The 21,405-nt window shown below is 41.2% G+C and overlaps 1 protein-coding gene across 2 annotated transcripts in view; it reads left to right on the top strand.

Annotated features, from left to right (window-relative positions):
• Positions 1-21,405, top strand: part of ARHGEF26 (Rho guanine nucleotide exchange factor 26) — a 162,628-nt gene that overhangs the window by 108,655 nt on the left and 32,568 nt on the right. For both annotated transcript variants that reach the window (XM_027543198.1, XM_027543192.1), the window contains 2 exons: positions 8,552-8,641; positions 13,976-14,130. In XM_027543198.1, coding sequence (XP_027398999.1) covers positions 8,552-8,641; positions 13,976-14,130 — 245 coding nt within the window. The remainder of the gene's footprint in view (positions 1-8,551; positions 8,642-13,975; positions 14,131-21,405) is intronic.

Raw genomic sequence — 21,405 nt, 5'->3', positions numbered from 1 at the left:
TATTAACTTAGTCAAACAACCCAAAAACAAGATGTTTCTATCAAGTGAAACATGTATGTACTTTCTGATTTTCTGCTCCTGTGCGGGAGGTGAAGCTGCGAGGAGGGAAATTTCCTGGGAGCCTGATAGTTTAGCTGGTGCAGAGCTGTCTGTTTCTAAGGAGTGGTGGTTAAGAGATGGTTTCTGATGCCAGTGAAATCTCCCCTGCTGTTGTCTTCTATTTACTCTCCCACAGAAAGAGGATAACTGCTTTACTTCATACCTCATAAAAATTCTACTTCTATTTGGAGATAGTATTAAGTTCTAAGCTCTTCTGCTAGTGGCAGAAGAGCCAAGTCCTCCTGAATCTTTTCCTGTAACTTACTGCTTCAGCTGTTTACAAAGAGGTAGATATCTGTTAACATGAAAAGATCTCTAAGCTGTATTGTTAAGTGAAGAACATGAAGTTGCAGAAGAGAACAAATAGCCTAATGACATCTAGATAATAAAATGCGTTTATATCCATATGTGTGTCAGAAATAGTATTTAGAATCACACTCAAACTTTCAGCTGTGATTGCTGATGGTGAAGAGACAGGAGTGTGGCAGGGAGGAATTAATGTTTTGTTGTTTTGTTTTCACTCTTTAAGTATTGCTCTGAAAGAATGTATGTAAAGTTTACAAAGGTACATTTTTAAAAGTAGTAAGTGCCCATTACAGAAAATTTGAAAGTTTGAAATAAGAGAAAACAAAATGTATTAGTAGTCTTGTTGAAAGTAATGACTGTTGTCATTTTATGGTGTGTGCTTCCAGTGAATGTAAATGTACATTTAAACATGGATTCATGTGGTGCCCGTTTCATTTACTGCTCTAATTGTGCTGCGTGGCCTTGCATAAATGACTGTGCTCCTCCGATGATTTCTGTTGTAAAGTTTCCAGAAGTGGGTTTATTGGGGAGGAAAGCTTGGTATGTTTTAAGGGCCCCCAAGTACCTGTAAGAAAAATTGTCCCTGTGTCCATGACAACCGGAAGTATTTCTAAGTATCTTATCTTTCTCCATACTCCCCAGCATCTAATATTCTTTTCATCTTTGTGAATTTGACAAACTGAAAATATTTTGTTTTTATTTATACTTCATTAGAGAGATTGAGGTTTTTTCCCCACATAAGTTTTGCCTGAAGCAAAAAATTTAGTGAACTAAATTTAATAAAGCTTTGACAGATGTTGAAGGAAGGCACAGTTTCAATATGCAGAGGCTGATTTTACGGAAAATACGAGAGCACACATATCCTAATTAGTGCTTGTCCCTTAAAATAGTCACTAAACAGAGTCCACTGAGGATACCATTGCTTGAGATGCTTGGGGAATGTTTTTGTTTTTAATATGCCTTCAAAAGTGGTGGCTGATGAACTTGATATTTGGAAGTTTAGGAAATAAAGATGATGAATTTATTTTCCATTTTCTCTTCCATTTTAAAAAGGGATAAAGGAATTGTCCCCCACCCCCTTTTTATTTATTTATTTATTTTTTTACCTTTTGGAAAATTTTTCATTATTAGTTTGCCACCATTTCCCACCCGAAGAGTATAAAATTAACATTTATCCTTGTAGTTTGAGGAAGAGGAACGTTGATCAAGAGAATACACTACATAGGTACATGAGCAAGTCTGAGACCATTTTCTTATGAGAAATTCTAGAGCTGTGCTCTTCTCAGGGCTGGCAACTTCCCAGCACAAGAACAGCGGTGCAATTTCTTGCTCAGATGATATGGAAAACAGTTGTAGAATTGCACTACCCAGTGCAGAAGCCAGTAGCCAGTTGTTGTTGTTCAGTCACTGAGTCATGTTCAGCTCTTTTCCACCCCATGGACTGCATCACGCCAGGCTCCTCTGTCCTCCGTTATCTCCTGGAGGTTGCTCAAATTCATGTCCATTGAGTTGGTGATGCTATTTAACCACCTCACCCTCTGCTACTCCCTTCTCCTTTTGCCTTCAGTCTTTCGCAGCATCAGGGTCTTTTACAATGAGTTTGTCTCCCCACCTTTTTTTCCCCCAAACTTATTTGTTTTTAATTGAAGGAAAATTGCTTCACAATATTGCGTTGGCTTCTGCCATACATCAACATGCGTCAGCCACAGGTATACATGTGTCCCCTCCCTCTTTAAATGCCCTCCCACCTCCCATCCTTTCTCACCCCTCTAGGTTGTTACAAAGCCCTTGAGTCATACAGCAAATTCCCATTGGTTACCTATTTTATACATAGCAGGGTATATGCTTCTGTACTCTCTCCATTTGTCATACCCTCACCTTCCTGCTCCTAACCCATGTCCAGAAGTCTGTTCTCTATGTCTGTATCTCCACTGTTGCCCTGTAAATAGGTTCATCAGTACTGTCTTTCTAGATTCCATATATATGAGAAATATACGATATTTGTTTTTCTGACTTACTTCACTCCGTATAATAGGCTGTAGGTTCTTCCAGCTCGTTAGAACCGACTCAAATGGATTCATTTTTTATGACTAAGTAATATTGTATTGTATACATGTACCAGATTCTTTATCCATTCATCTGATGTTGGCTATCTAGGTGGCTACCATGTATTAGCTATTATATAAATAGTGTTGCAGTGAACATTGGGGTACATGTGCCTTTTTCAATTTTGGTTTTCTCAGGGTACATGCCCAATACTGGGATTGCTGGATCATATGGTAGTTCTACTCCCAGTTTTTTGAGGAATCTCCATATTGTCTTCCATAGTGGCTGTATCAATTTACATTCCTACCAACATTGCAAAACGGTTCCCTTTTCTCCACACCCTCTCCAGCATTTATTGTTTGTAGACTTTTTGACGATGGCCATTCTGACTGGTGTGAGGTGATACCTCTTTGTAGTTTTGATTTGCAATTTGATGTTGAGCATCTTTTCATATGTTTGTTAGACATTTGTAAGTCTTCTTTGGAGAAATGTCTCTTTAGGTCTTCTGCCCACTTTTTGATTGAGTTTTTCTGGTATTCAGTTGTAGGAGCTGCTTATATACTTTGGAAATCAATCCTTTGTCAGTTATTTCATTTGCTAGTATTTTCTCTCATTCTAAGGGCTGTCTTTTCACCTTGTTTGTAGTTTCTTTGCTGTGCAAAAGCTTTTAAGCTTAATTAGGTGCCACTTGTTTATTTTTGTTTTTATTTCCAGTATTCTAGGAGGTGGGTAATAGGGGATCTTTCTATGTTTTATATTATACATTGTTATGCCTATGTTTTTCTCTAAAAGTTTTATGGTTTCTGGTCTTATATTTAGGTCTTAATTCACTTTGAGTTTATCTTTGTGTATAGGGTTAGGAAGTGTTCTGATTTCATTCTTTTACATGTAGCTGTCCAGTTTCCCTAGCACCACTTATTGAAGAGACTATCTTTTCCCCATTTTATATTCCTGCCTCCTTTGTCAAAGGTAAGGTGTCCATAGATACCTGGGTTTATCTCTGGGCTTTCTATCTTGTTCCATTGGTCTATATGTCCCCCCTTTTTTTAAAGTATTTGTAAATGATCTCTGAATGCAGTTTATGCATTGTTGTTCAGTTGTGTCCTACTCTTTGCAACCTTGTGTACTGCAGCATGCCAGGCTTCCTGTCCTTCACTATCTCCAAGAGTTTGCTCAAACTCATGTCCATTGAGTTGATGATGCCATCCAACCATCTCATCCTCTGTTGCCCCTTGTCCTCCTACCCCCAATCTTTCCCAGCATCAGGGGCTTTTCCAGTGAGTCAGCTCTTTGCATCATGTGGCCAAAGTATTGGAGCTTCACCTTTAGCATCAGTCCTTCCAATGAATATTCAGGACTGATTTCCTTTAGGATTGACTGTTTGATCTCCTTGGAGTCCAAGGGACTCTCAAGAGTCTTCTCCAGCATCACAGTTCAAAAGCATCAATTCTTTGGCACTCAGCCTTCTTTATGGTCCAACTCTCACATCCCTACATGATACTGGAAGAAGTATAGCTTTGACTAGACAAACCTTTGTCAGCAAAGTGATGTTTCTGCTTTTAATACACTGTCTAGGTTGGTCATAACTTTCCTTCCAAGGAGCAAGTGTCTTTTCATTTCGTGGCTGCAGTCACCATCTGCAGTGATTTTGGAGCCCAAGAAAATAAAGTCTGTCGCTGTTTTCACTTTTTCCCCATCTATTCGCCATGAAGTGATGGTACTGGATTCCATAATCTTAGTTTTTTGAATGCTGAGTTTCAAGCCAGCTTTTTCATTCTCTTGTTTCACCTTCATTAAGAGGCTCTTTAGTTCCTCTTCGCTTTCTGCCATTAGGGTGCTGTTATTTGCATATCTGAGGTATTGCTATTTCTCCCTACCATCTTGATTCCAGCTTGTGCTTCATCCAGCCTGGCATTTTACATGATGTACTCTACATATAAGTTAAATAAGCAGGGTGACAATATACAGCCTTGACGTACTGCTTTCCTGATTTGGAACCAGTCTGTTGTTCCATGTCCAGTTCTAACTCTTGCTTCTTGACCTGCATACAGGTTTTTCAGGAGGCAGGTAAGGTGATCTGGTATTCCCATCTCTTTAAGAATTCTTAAAGTTTACACATTAACATTTGCTATTTGCTGAGTATTCCTTGTGTCTTAGGCACTGGGCCAGGCACTTAACTAACAGATATGGACATTTCGGTCTCTGTTCTCCAGTCTTTTAAGAAAAGTAATACCCAAGATGAGATCTGAAAGGCAAATAGAGTGGTATAAATCTAGATAAGAAGGAGTCAGTTGGACAGAGTGGGGTGAAGGGCATTCAGGTGGAGGGAAACACATCAAAAGTGTGAAGGACATGGGAGAGGGAGGGCCTTTGGCAAGACAGGCCTTTAGCAGAAGCAGGATCCGGTAAGTAGGTGCCAGATCCTGGTCTTGGTGAGATTTAATTCTGGAAGCTTCAAAGAGCCTTTTAAAGATTTCAAGCTGAGGAGTAACATGATCAGATTTGAACTTATAAAGACTGAACATGTTTTTCTGGAGGTCACAGCATTAAGGAGATACTATGAACTGTTTGGATAGAGGACAAGGGAGAGGGGCACGCCTGAGTGGTGAGGGCCTAGCTTTTTGACTTGGGGAAATGGATTATGCTGGGGTCAGTCACTGACGTAGAGAACATGGGGCTGGAACAGGGAGAGATGAAGGTGGTGTTCAGGTTTGGGCATTCCCATTTTGAGTTTCAGATGACAGTGGTACATCTGAGAAGAGATACCATCCAGGTAGCTGGAGGTAGAGCTTGGGGAACAAGCCACGATGGAAGTCTGGGAACACAGATTGGGTAACTACAAATAAAAGAAATCTTAAAAATGTCCCAAGCAGCTCAGCTATTTATCTGTCTGAATCCTTTTAGGATACTTTAACTGCAGGTTGCTCCTAAGCCCAGCCAGAGTGTTTTTGGCTCTGTGCTTTCTGAGTTGTCTTGTTTGGCTGTGCTGGGTCTTTGTTGAGGTGTGCAGGCTTTCCTCAGTGCAGCACATGGGCATCTCTAGTTGTGGTGTGTGGGCTCAGTAGTTACTGTGAGCGGGCAGTCTAGTTGCCCCAAGGCATGTAGGGTCTTAGTTGCCCGACCAGGGATGGGACCTGTGTCCCCTACATTGGAAGGCAGATTCTTTGGACCAGCAGGGAAGTCCCTCAGCTCCTAGCTTTGATCAGGTGGACCATCAGTCCCTGCATCAGTGAACTCTTCATACCACTGGGACCTAAAGATATACTGGAACTGAAGATAGGCATACACTTTAAGCCCAGAGTATCTGTTAAGTGCTTGGAAATCGTCCAAGCGTCCATCAATTGGGAATGGAATAGGTGTGCTGTGAAAGCACATGTGCTCACAGCATGTATTGCATCCTGCCACTGCTTTGCTGAAAGCCTGCTGGTGGCTTCTCTTTGCACTTAGAATACAACGCACACGCCGAAAGAACCTGCATGCTTTGACCTTGGCTGGTCCTTCAGTTTCCTCTTGTGCCATTTTCCTGCGTCAGGATCTTACTTTCTCAGGCACACAGCAATCTGCTTCTGATGTTCACTCTGCCTGGACCCTTGATTGTGCACTGTGTTCACAGTGCTGTCCCTTGATTGTGTGCTACCGCTACCTTTGTCCTTCGGTGCAGCTCAGAGGGCCTTTAAGGAGAGGGCCTGCCTCTCTCCCCACCTTCTTCCTCCCTGGACCCCTGCCCCCCAGTTTCTTCCTTAAGATTTCAGTCTCTGATTATTGTGTCTGCCCTTCTTTTATGACAGTAGGGATTGTATATCTCTTAAATGTTCCTACCCTAGCACCTGACATATACCAGGTACAAAATAAACTTGTTTTTCAGTGAATGATAAGGAGAAATATTGTCAAGTGAAAAAAATTAAGTCACAGACAAGCATTGGGCAATCCATTTACAAAAATAAAAGAATTTTTACACATTATATGTATGTACTTATATGTTCATATAATCATGGGAAAAAAAGAGGAAGTGTGTAACCTATCTTGTTTCCAGTTACCTCCATGAAGTAGGACTAGGTCAGAGCCTTTTATGGCCTGTTTTGTTTACTTATGTGTTAACATTTCTTTTGATAGTGGGAGCTACATTATAATAAAGCACCAATATTAAAGTAAATCTAACCAGAATTTCTAGCTTCTGTTTTTAACAATCACACTGTCTTTATGGCCAATGATCCTTGTTATGGGCATGTTTTATAGATTTTTCAGTTAATGAGAAATTAACAATACAAAATTTCTTTTGGTTTAGGTCAGCAAACTAATAATTATATATTAAGTACAATGTAAAGGAGAAACTCTTGGGTGGATCCTCTGTGCTCAATACTCTACCCACAGAACGCTTCACTTCTGACACTTGTGGTCACCAAATGTGTGCAGGCTTTCCCCACACTGAGCAATTCTGCCCTACCAGCTGGGTGGCTTGTGCATGCGTGCGTGCTAAATCACTTCAGTCGTGTCCGACTCTGTGTGGCCCCACGGACTCTGTGGCCCACCAGGCTCCTCTGTCCATGGATTCTCCAGGCAAGAATACTGGAGTGGGTTGCCGTGCCCTCCTCCAGGGGATCTTCCCGACTCAAGGATCCAATGCGTGTCTCTTACGTCTCCTGCATTGGCAGGCAGGTTCTTTACCACTAGTGCCGCCTGGGAAGCCCACGTGGCTTACTCTATTCAATTCAGTTTTCACTCCCCCTGGAGATAGCCCATCCCACAGGATAAGGACTCAGGCCCAGCAGGCCACACCCCAGACTTCACTGTAGTTACTCTTCACAAGTTACCTGTGCTTCTGACCCACTGGTTATAAATCAGAAGTTCCCACCCCCCACCCCCCGCTTAGGTTTGATTAACTTGCTCGAGGGGCTCATAGAACTCAGGAAAACAGTTTACTTACTAGATTAGTGGTTTGTTACAAAGGATGCTGAGGAATATGAGTGAACAGCCAGAGGAAGAGATAGGGTGAGGTCCAGAAGGGTCCCAAGCTCCGGATGTCCTATCCTCAGAGTTTGAGATGGCCATCTTCTTACCAACCCGGAAATTCTCCCCTTTCCAAAATTCAGCGGTTTTTATGGAGGCTTCTTTACATGGACATGATTTATTTAAACCACTGCTCGGTAGTGATCAAGTCATATCTAGCCTCTCTTCCCTCCCTGGAGGTCAGGTGGTAGGCCTGAAAGTTCCAGTCTTTTCTCTAATTATTTGAATGGTTCCCCTGACAACCAACCCCATCTTTAGGGACTTTCCAAAAGTCGCCTGATTAATATAAATTCAGACAAGGTTGAAAGGGGCTTGTTATGAATAACAGAAGATACCCACTTCACTTTTATGTCCTGGAGCTATTTCAGAAACTGGTAACAATACTAAATTATAGCCAAAGAAGCCCCCAAGGCTCTTATATAGGACATTACAAGGGTTTTAGGAGCCATGTGCCAGAAACAGTGGATAAAAGACAAAAATATCTGTTTTATTACAAATCACAGTATCACAACTACTCATCCAAGGACTATTAGTCCATCTATTTGTAGATAACTCAGTAGTGCTAATTAAACTGCATTCCCCTCAGCTTGAAGAATCACTGACTATTAGGTCCCAGTGGAAGGCTGTCCTCTTCCAGCATCCAGCTTACCTGTCACTTGTTTTGAGCGTAGCATTCAGCTGAGAATTTGCCTTTGAAGTCCGGTATTCTGCCCTCAGCTGCTCTGATTTGAAGAGAGAGAGGTGCAGCTTGCCCTGAGGTTGGTGGGGTTCCCATGGGTGAAGGCAAGGACCGGGGGCAGAACGGACAGATTGGACCACGCGACGAACCTGCCTCATGTATGTGAAGCATGTCATGTGGTAACACACATAACACGAGGCTGTCTGTCCCTGAAAATTCTCAGGACATTCTTCCTCTGTCTGCACATCCTAATGACACCACTTCCCACTGGGTGCAGAGTCTCGACTGTGAAGCTGTAAATTCTTGAACTGTCTGGAGTTTTCCAAAGTGCTAATTATTTCCTGCAAGATCTGCATTTGAAAGTGAGGTTTCTCTCCTTCACCTCTTAACCCTCCCTGATTATTCTGTTTCCAGTTGGTGCGACTCTGCAATGAAGGAGCCCGGAAGATGGAAAGGACGGAAATGATGTACACAATTAACTCCCAGCTGGAATTTAAAATTAAGGTACTCTCTCGTACTTCTTCATGAACAGATTTATTACTGCTTTTGTTGAAATCTTCAGTGAATAGGGAGATAGTGGAGAATAACAAAGTGTAGAGGAATTCGCTTGTCAAAGCGGGGTCATAAATTGATTACACAGAGGCTGGCAGGCAGAGCAGCAGATACCTTGTTGTGGGTAATTCTGCTCTTGCTTATCCCAGGTAAAGTGACCTTTCTCTAAACCAATGAGTTAGGTATTATCTAACTAGAAGTTTTTTTTTCCTCCTCAGAAGAGATTAAACTTGAGGTAACGTAGTAAAATGATAGAATTTTTAGACTGGAAAGGAGATTTCTTTCCTGCTCTCAAAAAAAAAAAAAAGTGAAAGTGTTGGTTGCTCAGTCGTGTCCAACTCTTAATTCCATGGACTGTATGGACTGTAGCCCAGCAGGCCGCTCTGTCCATGGAATTTTCCAGGCAAGAATACTGGAGTGGGTGGCCATTCCCTTCTCCAGGGGATCTTCCCAACCCAGGGATTGAACCTGAGTCTCCTGCATTGTAGGCAGATTCTTTAGTGTCTGAGCCAAAGTGTCCTGCAAAATAGTGGTATCCCATGAACTGGACTAGGGTATTTCTCCTCAGTCAAATAAGGGGGCTCCTTTCCCAGTTGGCAGAAAGGATTATTAGTGGATTATTCTTTTCACTTTTGTTTTTCCTACATAATTCTTTTTTTGCCTGTGTGCTGCATGTTGCTGCGTGTCTCTTACTGCTCAGGGGCAAACGAGAGGATAAACAAAGAAGGAAATGACAGCTAGGCCATTGTCAAGTCCTTTGTTGCTCACAGTTGAATCCTTAATGGATATGAGTGCTCATGGTTGTGATTTTATTTCTCTTGATGCCTCTTGAATTTAATTTAAGTGACTGGTCATATTTTTTTCATAGTAAACGGGTTCCTTGTTTGTGTGGCGGAATTAGAGTAATGATGGCTTTATGCAGATAACTCTCTACTGTGTCATATGGTTTCAGGGTCACTGATACACCCTTTTATAAATGAGGAAAATACAGCCCAGAGAATAATTAATCACTAATAGGGTCGTTTGACTTATGGTGGCAGAATCAGGACGAGGGTCTAGATGTCCTGACTTGAAGATTAATGTAAACTGTTCCGCTATGACATCCTGACTGTAACATTTTAAATGCAGAAACATGACCCATGATTTTTCTTAGAAGATGCTGAGTACTCGCTAAAAACAACACACGCACGTCTGTTATAATGCCCTCTTCCTGTTATTTAGTATTGAATAGAGTTCCCTGTGCTGTACAGTAGATTCTCATCAGTTATCTGTTTTATGCACAGTAGTGTATATATGTCAACTTCAGTCTCCCAGTTCATCCCACTCTCCCTTCAGCCCTTGGTAACTGAAAGTTTGTTCTCTATGTCTGTTTCTATTCCTGCTTTGCAAACAGGTTCATCTCTACCATTTTTCTAGATTACACATATAAGCAATATTATACAGTATTTGTTTTTCTCTTTCTGACTTATTTCACCCTGAATGACAGTCCCTAGGTTCATCCACGTTTCTACAAATGGCACTATTTCGTTCCTATTTTTGGCTGAGTAATATTCCATTGTATATATGTATCACATATTCTTTATCCATTCTTTGGTCAGTGGACATTTAGGTTGCTTCCATGTCCTGGCTGTCATCAGTAATGCTGCAGTGAACATCAGGGTGCACGCATCCTTTCAAATTATGGTTTCTTCAGGGTATATGCCTAAAAATAGGATTACTGGTTCATATGGTTTAATTTTTTCAGGAACTTCCATATTGTTCTCCATAGTGGCTGTACCAATCTATATTCCCACCAACAGGAATGTAGAAGGATTCTCTTTCCTGTACACCCTTTCCAGCATTTATTGTTTGTATAAATTTTGATGATGGCCATTTTGAGCAGTGTTAGGTAATACCTCATTGTAGTTTTTTCTTTCTTTCTTGTTGACTGCTCTGGGTCTTCATTGCCATGTGTGAGCTTTCTGTAGTTGCAGTGTGTGGGAGCCACTCTTGATTGAAGTGCGTGGGCTTCTCATTTCGGTGGCTTCTCTTGTTGCAGATCACAGGCTCCAGGAGTGTGGGCTTTAGTAGTTGTGCACACAAGCTCAGTAGGTGGAACACGTGGGCTCAGTATCAGTAGTTGTATCTCGCAGGCTCTGGAGCACAGGCTCAGTAGTTGTGGTGCATGGGCTCAGCTGTTCCCCAGCATGTGGAATCTTCCCAGATCAGGGATTGAACCTGTGTCCCCTGCATTGGCAGATGGATTCCTATCCACTGTACCACCAGGGAAGTCCTTCTTGTAGTTTTGATTTGCATTTCTCTAATAACTAGTGATGTTGAACATCTTTCCATGTGCTTATTGGCCATTTCTATGTCTTCTTTGGAGAAAGCCACTGTCAATTTTAGGTATACATGGGAAATTTATTCTTGCCTAGTGGGTTATGCTGCTGCTGCTGCTAAGTCGCTTCAGTCGTGTCCGACTCTGTGCGACCCCATAGACGGCAGCCCACCAGGCTCCTCTGTCCCTGGGATTCTCCAGGCAAGAACACTGGAGTGGGTTGCCATGTGTCCATAAAACTCAATCTAAAAAATAAGACAAAACAAAAACTCAATCTATTTCAAGAATAAAAGTTTAAAAAACTTTTTCTCCCCTTGTCCTCTAAACTAAGAATAGACATAGGGTGGCACGTACATATTGGTTCGTCCTATACAGTCTATGGCACGATTGCAGTGTTATCTTGTAAATTATAGTCCTGTGGCAGGACCTAACCTGACGCTGATTATTTGTGACCTCTCGTGTTTGCTGGTGGGGATCCTCCTAAATTACTTTTAAGTCTCAGCCATAGACTGATTTGACTTTGGAGGCTGATAACTATATGAACTCTTTTATTAGACACTTTTGAAATTTTAAGATCAGCCATAATCTTTCATCTTCCTTTGTTAAATCTTCAGGAAAATATGGATTGGCCAAAATGTTTTTTTTTTGTTGTTGGGTTTTTTTTTTTTTTTTTTTTCACAAGATAGCTCTAATAATGCTTAGTTGTCTTTAACTTAATTCAAAACAACTTTGTTAGATTGTACTATGACAGCTGTCACTTCAGTGTGCATTTAGGGGAAAAAAACATCAAAATTGATGAATTTTTGTGTAGCCATTTTAATATTGAAGATGGAAGAAAAAGCAACGTTTTCTGCATATTATGCCTTATTATTTCAGGAAAGGTAAAATTGCGACTAAAATGCAAAAATAAAAAAAGATTGGTGTGGTATATGGAGAAGATGCTGTGACTGATTGAGTATATCAGATGTGGTTTGTGAAGTTTCTTGCTGAATTGTAGACCAGTTGAAATTGATAGCGACCAAATCAAGACATTAATTAAGAAAGCTCAATGTTATACCAAATGGGGGATAGCTGACATACACAAAATATCCAAGTCAAGCATTGAAAATGATGTACACCAGCTTGATTATATTAATTGCTTTGATGTTTGGGTTCTACATAAGTTAAAATGAAAAAAAAAAAACTTCTTGACCGTCTTTCCCCATGCAATTCTCTACTTAAATAATGAAAATGCCCCATTTTTGTGATGGGCAATGAAAAGTGAACACTGCACATAAATGGAAGAGATCACTGGACAAATGATAAACCACCACCACCTATACCAAAGGCTGGTCTTCATTCAAAGAAGGTGATGTTGTGTGTATGATGGGATTGGATTGGCTCACCTCTCTTATGCACTCCTTCCAGAAAACCAAAGGATTGATTCCAACAAGTTCTGCTCCCAGTTAGATCAACTGAAACCTGCACTCAACACAAAGTGCCCAGAATTAGTCAACAGAAAGCACATAATCTTTCATCAGGATAACGCAAGACCGCCTGTTTCTTTGATGACCAGGCAAAAACTGTTAGAACGTGGCTGGGAGGTTCTGATTCATCTGCCATATTCACAAGACATTGCACCTTTGAATTTCCATCTAATTCATTCTTTACAAAATTCTCTTAATGGAAAAAAATTTCAATTCTAGGCACTTAGTTCTTTGCCTAAAAAAATTAAGAGTTTTGGGAAGATGAAATTATGAAGTTGCCTGAAAAATGACAGATGATAGTGGAACAAAATGGTGAATATTCTGTTCAGTAAAGTTCTTGATGAGAATGAAAAATGTGTCTTTTATTTTTACTTAAAAACTGAAAGAACTTTTTGGCCAACCAAAAAAGTATATATTGGTGAGCAGACTTCTTAGAAACGTCCTTTATAAATTAAAAAAAACAGAAATGAAATCCTTTCTTAGCCTTCAAATTTCCTCCCTTATATCCTCAATTTCCTTTGGCTATTTTTAATCATTATTCTCTGAAATGGTTGACATTTGGTTGCACCACACTTACTAGAGTTATCTTTTGTGTGTCCAAGAACTTTTGCTTACTTTATGGATGTCGTGTTTCAAATCAGATTTTTGGCAGTAAGCATTTCTGGTAATTAAAAAAAAAAAAAAAAGAACTCTCAAGGGTAAGGATTATTCTGAGGTTTTGAGAGTTTTCCAGTTGGAAACTGTAAACTGAATAAAGAAAAGGCAATATGTGATTCCTTGAATATAGCCTTTTCTATGAGATTAAGATGGATTATTCTGGAAGAAGTTCATTTTCAAAACCAGAAAGTGGCATGATGCTTTCAGGAACTAACTTCCATGAGGGAAACTACCATAAACTTTTAAGAATATGTGTTCTCCAGAATACAGCTAAGTAGATAATCAATAGACATAACATACATTTGCAGGGATTTTTTTTTCTTTCCTTTTGAATAAAGTCTTTTTAATTCATGAATTAAATGCAAACCTTTATATTTATCTCTTATTTTACATTTGTCTCTTTTTAAGTACAGTTAACAATATTTTTTGGTATATTTAGATTCTGATTTGTGGTATTTGAAATGGCTGCAGTTGATACCAATACATTTCATTTTGAGGTTTTTCGTTTTTAAGTGACTTCTTATCAGTCGTCTTTTTCAAAAAGTTGAGAGTTAATGGAAGGGTAACAGTTTTTGGTTGACCCAGTAACATTTTCTGACTTTCAGTTTTTATATAGACAAGTTAATATTAATAGTTTTTTTATATTTGGAAAATAAGTTGTTCCTTTTGATTTTCTCTTGAAGAATGTGTTCCCTAATTATGTTTTTGCCATTATGTACCTATTATATGAACTATTATAAAATAATGGCATATCATTTGTTTGAATGTAAGTTTTATACTTTACTTTCAGTAATCCTAAAAAGACTTAACTTTGGCTTTGGGTACTGAGTGTTTCTCTCTTTGTAGCCTTTTCCTCTAGTCTCCTCTTCCCGGTGGTTGGTAAAAAGAGGTGAGTTGACAGCCTACGTGGAAGACACGGTGCTTTTCTCAAAAAGGACGTCCAAACAGCAAGTCTACTTCTTCCTTTTTAATGATGTGCTCATTATCACCAAGAAGAAGAGGTAAGCCTTTTTGTGGCATTGCCCTCTGTGCGTCCAGTTTTAAAACTCTGTGGTGCAAGCAACTATTGAAGGTGATCATCTTTTAAAAGCTTTTGAGATGTTAAGTGTAAAATTTCTACACAGGGAATCATACGAACATCTGTGCTTCATTTTCTTTAAATTACCTCTGCAGCAGATTCGAATTGTTATCGGCATCATCGTTCTAGCCAACCGCTGCTGAGCTTTGATAGCCTGCAAACCTCTGTGCTAAGCATTTCACACGTTTATGTCCTTGGATTCTCTTGACATCCCTAGGGAGGCAATGGTATTATTCAATGGTATTATTCTCTGTCAGCATTTTTCACACTTCTGCTGTAGGACCTTTGTATGAAACAGATAAAAGTTGCTGTGATTGAGAGCAGGCTGAAGTGCAACTCTAGTGCTTCTTGTAGCTTAATTTAAAATTCAGTGTTCTTAAAAATTGTCAGTCCAAAAAAGTTTCCCTGTGATGGGGAAGACGTTAGCAGTGCTCCAGTACTCCCCTCTTTGGGGAAGAAAGTCAGTCTCATGGTTGGCAGAGTGTTTTTTCTTCTTACTTTAGACTTCTGGTTGGGTCGTCAGGGCCTACTCTAGGGAAACTTCCAGGAGGACCACTGTACAAGCCTTTTTTTCCTGACATTTGTTCTAACTGTCCCCACTCAAAACACACATACACAGTCTCCTTGGCCCTTAGTGCTACCTTTCTCTAGGGAGCATTTCTTTTTTTTTTTTTTTAACTTTATTTATTTATTTATACTGTGCTGGGTCTCATTGCTGCACAGGCTTTTCTCTAGTTGTGGCCAATGAGAGCTACTCTCGAGTTGCAGTGTGCGGGCTTCTCAATGCGGTGGCTTCTCTTCTTGGCACAGCAGGGCTCTAGGGCACGTGGGCTTCAGTAGTTGCAGCGTGAGGGCTCAGTAGTTATGGTTCCCAGGCTCTAGAGCACAGGCTCAATAGTTGTAGCCCATGGGCTTAGTGCCTTCTTGAAATGTCAGGTCTTCCCAGATCAGGGATTGAACCCCATTATCTTCTGCATTGGCAGGTGGATTCTTTACCACTGATCTACTAGGGAAGCCCTAGGGAGCATTCTTTATTAAATGTACTCTACATAGATAGGATTATAAAATGTCTTCTTGCTATTTCTCTGTAGACAGTCTATCTTTCCCAGAATATGAGCTTAGAATTAAAATATAAATCTGTGGGGTTTTTGTTTCCGTATATGAAGGTGATGAAGGTAGGCTGACTTGATGGCATATAATAGGAATAGCAGTTGTTAGTTCACAGGGTATGGTTTAGACAAGATAGAGGGAATCATGGAATTCTCCAGGCAAGAATACTGGAGTAGGTTGCCGTTCCCTTCTCCAGGGGATCTCCCCAGCCCAGGCATAGAACCTGGGTCTCCTGCATTGCAGGCAGATTCTTTACCGTCTGAGCCACCAGAGAAGCCCCACGGACAGAGGAGCCTGGTGGGCTACAGTCTGTGGGGTCGCAGAGAGTTGGACACGACTGAGCGACTAGCACTACACACTACTGCCCAGAGGGAATCGTGGAAACAGGCTTCTATGAATATATAAATTTAACGTCCAAATTATCATGAAATAGTTATTTGAATTCTCCTTTTTCAAACTGAATTGAAACAGAGGTTGAGCTTTTCTTTCTGCTCCTTCAAATCAGACTGTATTATGAATTGCTTCAGCTGCTTGGTTGTCAACGTGACATGAAAATTTTGTGTGTTCTGCCCTGAAAAGCCATGTGTCTGTGATGAATAGAGTAAGATGCTGATGAGTATTTTTCATACTTAGGAAAATAGTGTTCCCATAACTTCAAGAAGAAATCATCTCTGTTATCTGGAGCAGTTTAAAAAGTTCAAGTAGCTCAGTAAATTTTATTTTACAGATTGGAGAGGAATTGTAATTTTTGTATTTTTGTGTTTTGTTGTTGGTTTCCTATGAGATAACATGTTTCTTTGGCTTTCTTCATGATGTTTTGTTTTTAGAGGAGGGTAATTATATATGAATCTTCAAATGCCAGAATTCTTGACTTTTAACATTTTCCATCTGTTGAAATATTTGCTCTGTCTCAATGGACTAAAAGCTTTAACTAAACTTTTGATTTTGATGATAAAAGATACATTGGCAGTACCAAGCCAATTTTAAATGTAAATGTAGTTTTGATTATGGTGATGAAAAATTCAGGGTATTTAAACCAGTATGGCACAACTTTTATCCTTGAACTTGCCTAGAAACCAATAAATACAGACTTTTCAAAGTTAGAATTAACTTATGTGCTGTTCTACTTAGGAGTGTGCTTTGCCCTCCTTGGGAGATTTTTCCATTTAATGTTGCACTATGAGCTATCGCACATTTATTTCCTTAGATATGTTTGAACTTCTATGTCAATAAAAAAAATCATACAGCTTCAGCAGAGAGGGCAACCCTGAGTACCTAATTTTGCCTTTACCAAAATTGGGGTTTTCTTGCCCTTAACAATTAGCTCATCCTATTTCTAAGGTGCTCTTGACGCCAAGAATAGCACTGGAGGTTCAAGTTGTTTATGACTTGAATACATGGTGAGGGAGACAAGCAGACCACAGAGGCTTGATAAACAGGCTTGGTTAAAAATGTACAGTATGCACAGCCGTATTTACATTATAGCTACAAGGAGGCAACTACAAATGCTTCGCGTGCCAGAGGCGGCCACAGAGAAGATACAGCAGCCTTGAACGAGGCAGTATTTCAGGCTTGGCTACAAGGTCCAGATAAAAGATAACCAACTACCTGTGCCAGCACTGCGGGACTGATCCAGCTACCCACTGCTGAATACCTAATTCCAGGGTTCAGTCAGGTAGCTCAGCTGCTGGGTCTCCAGTGATTTCTCAGCTTCAGGGAGGTTTCCCAGCTACTGGGAGGGACTGTTGAGGAGGACAGTTGCTGTTCCTCCTCCAATCCAGTCTGGCAGAGGGTTTATGCTGACGGGTGGGGTGTGTGGACGCCTCGGCTCTGCAGCGTGTGTAAGTGTATCCCCGCTGGTGCTTTCAGAGCGGCATGGTCACTAGCTGCTTCTAAGACAGAAATCCTCACTTTTTTAGGATATCAAGAAGAACTTAAGTTTCCATTAGCTCCTGGCTACTTGTGAGTCACTGTATTAATAGTCTTTTGTGTCACATTTTAGAAGAATATGTGATCAGTTTGACTGCTGTGGATGAGAAAGTGTATTCTTGGTACCTGAAGCTTGGCTGCAGGTTGTCGGGTGCTTCCAGATCAGAGTTCTAGAGGCACAGTTGAGGCTGGACAGTTCTTTGTTGCGGGGTGGCGGGGGGGTGGGTGGGGGGGTGGTGCCGTATTCTGTGTAGGATGTTTTAGCAGCCTCCCTGGCCTCTGCCTACTGCTTGCTAGTAGGACCTCCTTCGTACTGTGACAACCAAAAATGTCTCTAGACATTGTCATATGTCTCCCAGTTGAGGATCACTGTGCTAGAATGATGGCAGATTGCCAACCAGCTTTGCCTTCAGAAGAATGAATATGTTCAGATCTCTCAGACTCGACATGGCAATAGCAGTAATATTATAATAAAAGAGGAAGGGATTGCCATGTTGTGTTCATAGATTACTGAATAATCTATATGCTGCTGCTGCTGCTGCTAAGTTGCTTCAGTCATGTCCGACACCGTGCGACCCCATAGACGGCAGCCCACCAGGCTCCCCCATCCCTGGGATTCTCCAGGCAAGAACACTGGAGTGGGTTGCCATTGCCTTGTCCAATGCATGAAAGTGAAAAGTGAAAGTGAAGTTGCTCAGAATAATCTATATAAATATATGTACTATCTAATTTGTGCCTTGCGATAGCATATTTGTAATTAATTATCCATGACAGTGCACAGACTGTACCCCCATGTGCAACTTCACAGATTAAGTACTATTGCCTTCAGGTTTGAAATATAAAAACTGAATTCAAGACCTAAGTACTTGGGCCAGACTCCCCAAACAGTTTGCAATGGTCTTGCCAGTCTCATTCAGTGCCTTATATCTACCTTAGGCCTTCCTTTCCAATTTCTTCTGAGCTAAAACAAAGTCTTCCTCCCTGTAATAGTTTCCACAGCTGCTGTAGTAAAGTGCCATAAACCGGGTGGCTTAAAATAGGCATTTAGTCTTTCATGGTCATGCAGGCAATATTCTGAAATCAGGAAGCTGGCAGGGCCACACACCTCCAAAGGATCCAGGAGCAAATCCTTCCTTGCCTCTGCTCTTGGTGGCTCCAATCTCTGCCTTCACTTTCAACTGGCTTTCTTCTCTCCTGTGTGTCTGTGTGTCTTAAAATCTCCCTCTCCTTGTAAGAACACCAGTTACTGGGATCCAGGCCCACTCTAGGTTCCAGAATGGGCTCATCTTAACAGATTCCATCTGGAAAGACCTGATTTCCAAATCAGGTCATGTGCACAGAACCAGGAGTTTAGGTTTCAGCATATATTTGGGGCCAGAGTTCAGTCTCTTGTACTGCTTGGCCAATCACCACCGCCTCACTTAAACATAGAATGAAGGAGTGTGCTATAATGTCTTAGCCAGTTCTAGAACACGTTTGCTTGTTTTTTTAACATTGATGCCATTTTTCATGAGCTTCCCAGGTGGTGCTAGTGGTAAAAAAACCCACCTGCTAATGCAGGAGACATAAGAGACTCAGGTTCAATCCCTGGGTCAGGAAGATCTCTTGGAGGAGGGCACAGCAACCCACTCCAGTATTCTTCCCTGGAGAAGCCATGGACAGAGGTACCTGGGGGGCTACAGTTCATGGGGTCACAAAGAGTCAGACATGACGGAAGCAACTTAACACGTATGCACGATGCCATTTTTCATTCACTTCTGAATGTCATCATGGTCATGTGACTTGAAGAGCTCTTGGGGGTTTCACAGGTTACCCTCATATACAGATCTTCTGTTTCAAACTGTCCCTTCTCCAGGGTTTATTCCCTCCTTAGTAAAAGGTGCCTCCATCCACCCAGTTGCTCCTCAGTAAACCTGGAAGCCCTCCTTGCCCTTTTCCTCATCGTACTCCCCATCTGTCCAGTCCCCAGTCTTCTACCCATGATGGATTTTGACCTCACTTGTTGCCACGCCCTTGTACCGCCACCTTGAACTCGCCCAGAACTGGATTCATGCCACCATCCCTCCATTTGTTTACATTCCACAGCCACAGTGTGCTTTTTAAAAGACTCAGTTTGTGCTTTGCAAACAGCCTTTCCGTGATTTACCTTGCACTCAGCATAAATGCCTCACTGAATAATGCTCCCCTTTTTAGTCCCCCAAACCTGGCACATGCTTCTTTCTCTGCCTTAAATACTCCTGTCTAGCCCATAACCCCATTCCACTCCAGATCTTTTCTAGGCAAAGTCCTTTTCATTCTTTAGGTTTTAGATTAATTGCCACATCCACTGGGAGCTCTTATCCATTCCTCCAGAGTGGGTTTATTTCCACTGCTCTGTGTTCCCATAGAGCCCTGCACTTTCTCTGTCATAATATTTATGTTACTATGTGCTCATGTCTGTCGTGATGACCTTTGCATCCTCAGTGCTGAGCCTTTGCCTGGCCCATAATGACCGTTTAATAAATATCTGTCAAATGTGAACCAGTCGTGAAGATGGTTAAATATAAACAGTGACAGTATTACTCAGTGGGCGGCCTTCCCCCATTCCACACCCAAGCTAAAAGTTCTTTGAATTCTCTTTTATTTTTAAAAGATATGTGATTTTTGTGTTCTGTTCCATTATAGATTCACGCTTAATTAATCGGGGCAAAAACAAATCTGGGGCTTTATCATGTGGCTTCTCACATCTTCTAGAATTTTACCTGTAAACTTACCCATAAATGACATATAACCTCAATCTGAAAAACACTTTGGATTGTATTTGCAAAATTGCGCTCTGCAGAGGAAGGGTTTTTGGTTTTTGGTTTTTTTGGCTTGCTTTTATTTTGTACTATTGTGTCAACTAATGTTTTGAGCTACCCATACAAAAGGGTTTAAGCAATAAAAATGTTCATTTATTACACACACATACACACACACACACACACACACACACATAAGAAGTCAGATGAGCTTGGGAAACCCTGCATACTCTTCTACTTTGGGAAATTTACTATTAAATTATTTAGGAAGGGTCTTGGCTGTATGTAACTGGATACCCAAATTGCAGTGGCTCAAGCAATTAAGACATTTGCCTCTCGCACCAAACGTGAAGACCGAGAGCGGGCTCACCAGTAACCCAGCCCCTTCCCATTCTTTGGCCGCATCATGCTCTGTGCGCTGTTCGCTTTTGCCCCGTGTGCTCATAGCGCCATGGTTGCAAGTCCAGGCATCACGATTTCACTCAAGGACATAGGAGGGGAGCAAGGCATACAGCCTGACCACGAAGGGACTCTCTTCTCAAGTGCCTTTTCTTTTCCTCAGCAGAGGAGAACCTTTCCCAGACAAGTTTTCAGAAGACTTCTTGTGTTTTACCCATCTGTCTTGGGTCACAAGACTTGACCTTACAAAGGAGGCTGGGAAAGCCAGCATATAGCAGAGAGGAATAGGACAACCATGATTGTTTTAGTTTAGCCGCGAAGCAAGGGAAGATGGCAGAGGATTAGGTAGTAGACATTTACAGCCACAACTGGGAAGCCTTCTTTTCCACAGATGCTCAATTGACAATGGATAGTTTGGAAAAGAGAAAGAAATTTTTTTTTTTTTTTTTTGCCACTCTGTATGGCTTGCAGGATTATAGTTCTCTCACCAGGGATTAAACTGTTGCCTCCTACAGTGGGAGCACAGAGACCTAACCACTGCACAGCCAAGGAAGTCCCAAGAGCTCTTTAAAAGAACTAACACATTGCCTTTAAGATAAATGGGGTTGGGGGTAGGTTCAAAAAAGACAGAAATGACTGGAGATGTAGAACCCACGTCCCTTTGCTGGGACTAGGCCTCCAGTGTGGTCACGTGAGTGTATTGCTTGCTGTGCCTTTTTGCTGCCGCCAGCCCCACTGTGCCCGTGAGCACATTTAGAGCTGCAGATAGATTGACCTTGTGTGGGTGTTGGGCACAAGACCAAAGGAATGTAGAAATCTAGTCTTTTTATCATACTAGTAAATGCAATCATGTTGTGATGTGTCTCTTTCAGTTTCTCCTGGATTCTGTCCCTACAGATGATCTATCCATGATGGTTTGGGGTATTCTCTACAGTTAGATGAGTAGTAGTAGTGATAATGATGGTAAGAGCCTATATTAT

The sequence above is a fragment of the Bos indicus x Bos taurus genome, chromosome 1 (genome assembly GCF_003369695.1).
Source record: "Bos indicus x Bos taurus breed Angus x Brahman F1 hybrid chromosome 1, Bos_hybrid_MaternalHap_v2.0, whole genome shotgun sequence".
Classification (NCBI taxonomy): Eukaryota; Metazoa; Chordata; class Mammalia; order Artiodactyla; family Bovidae; genus Bos; species Bos indicus x Bos taurus.
This window is presented reverse-complemented; position numbering and strand designations above follow the sequence as displayed.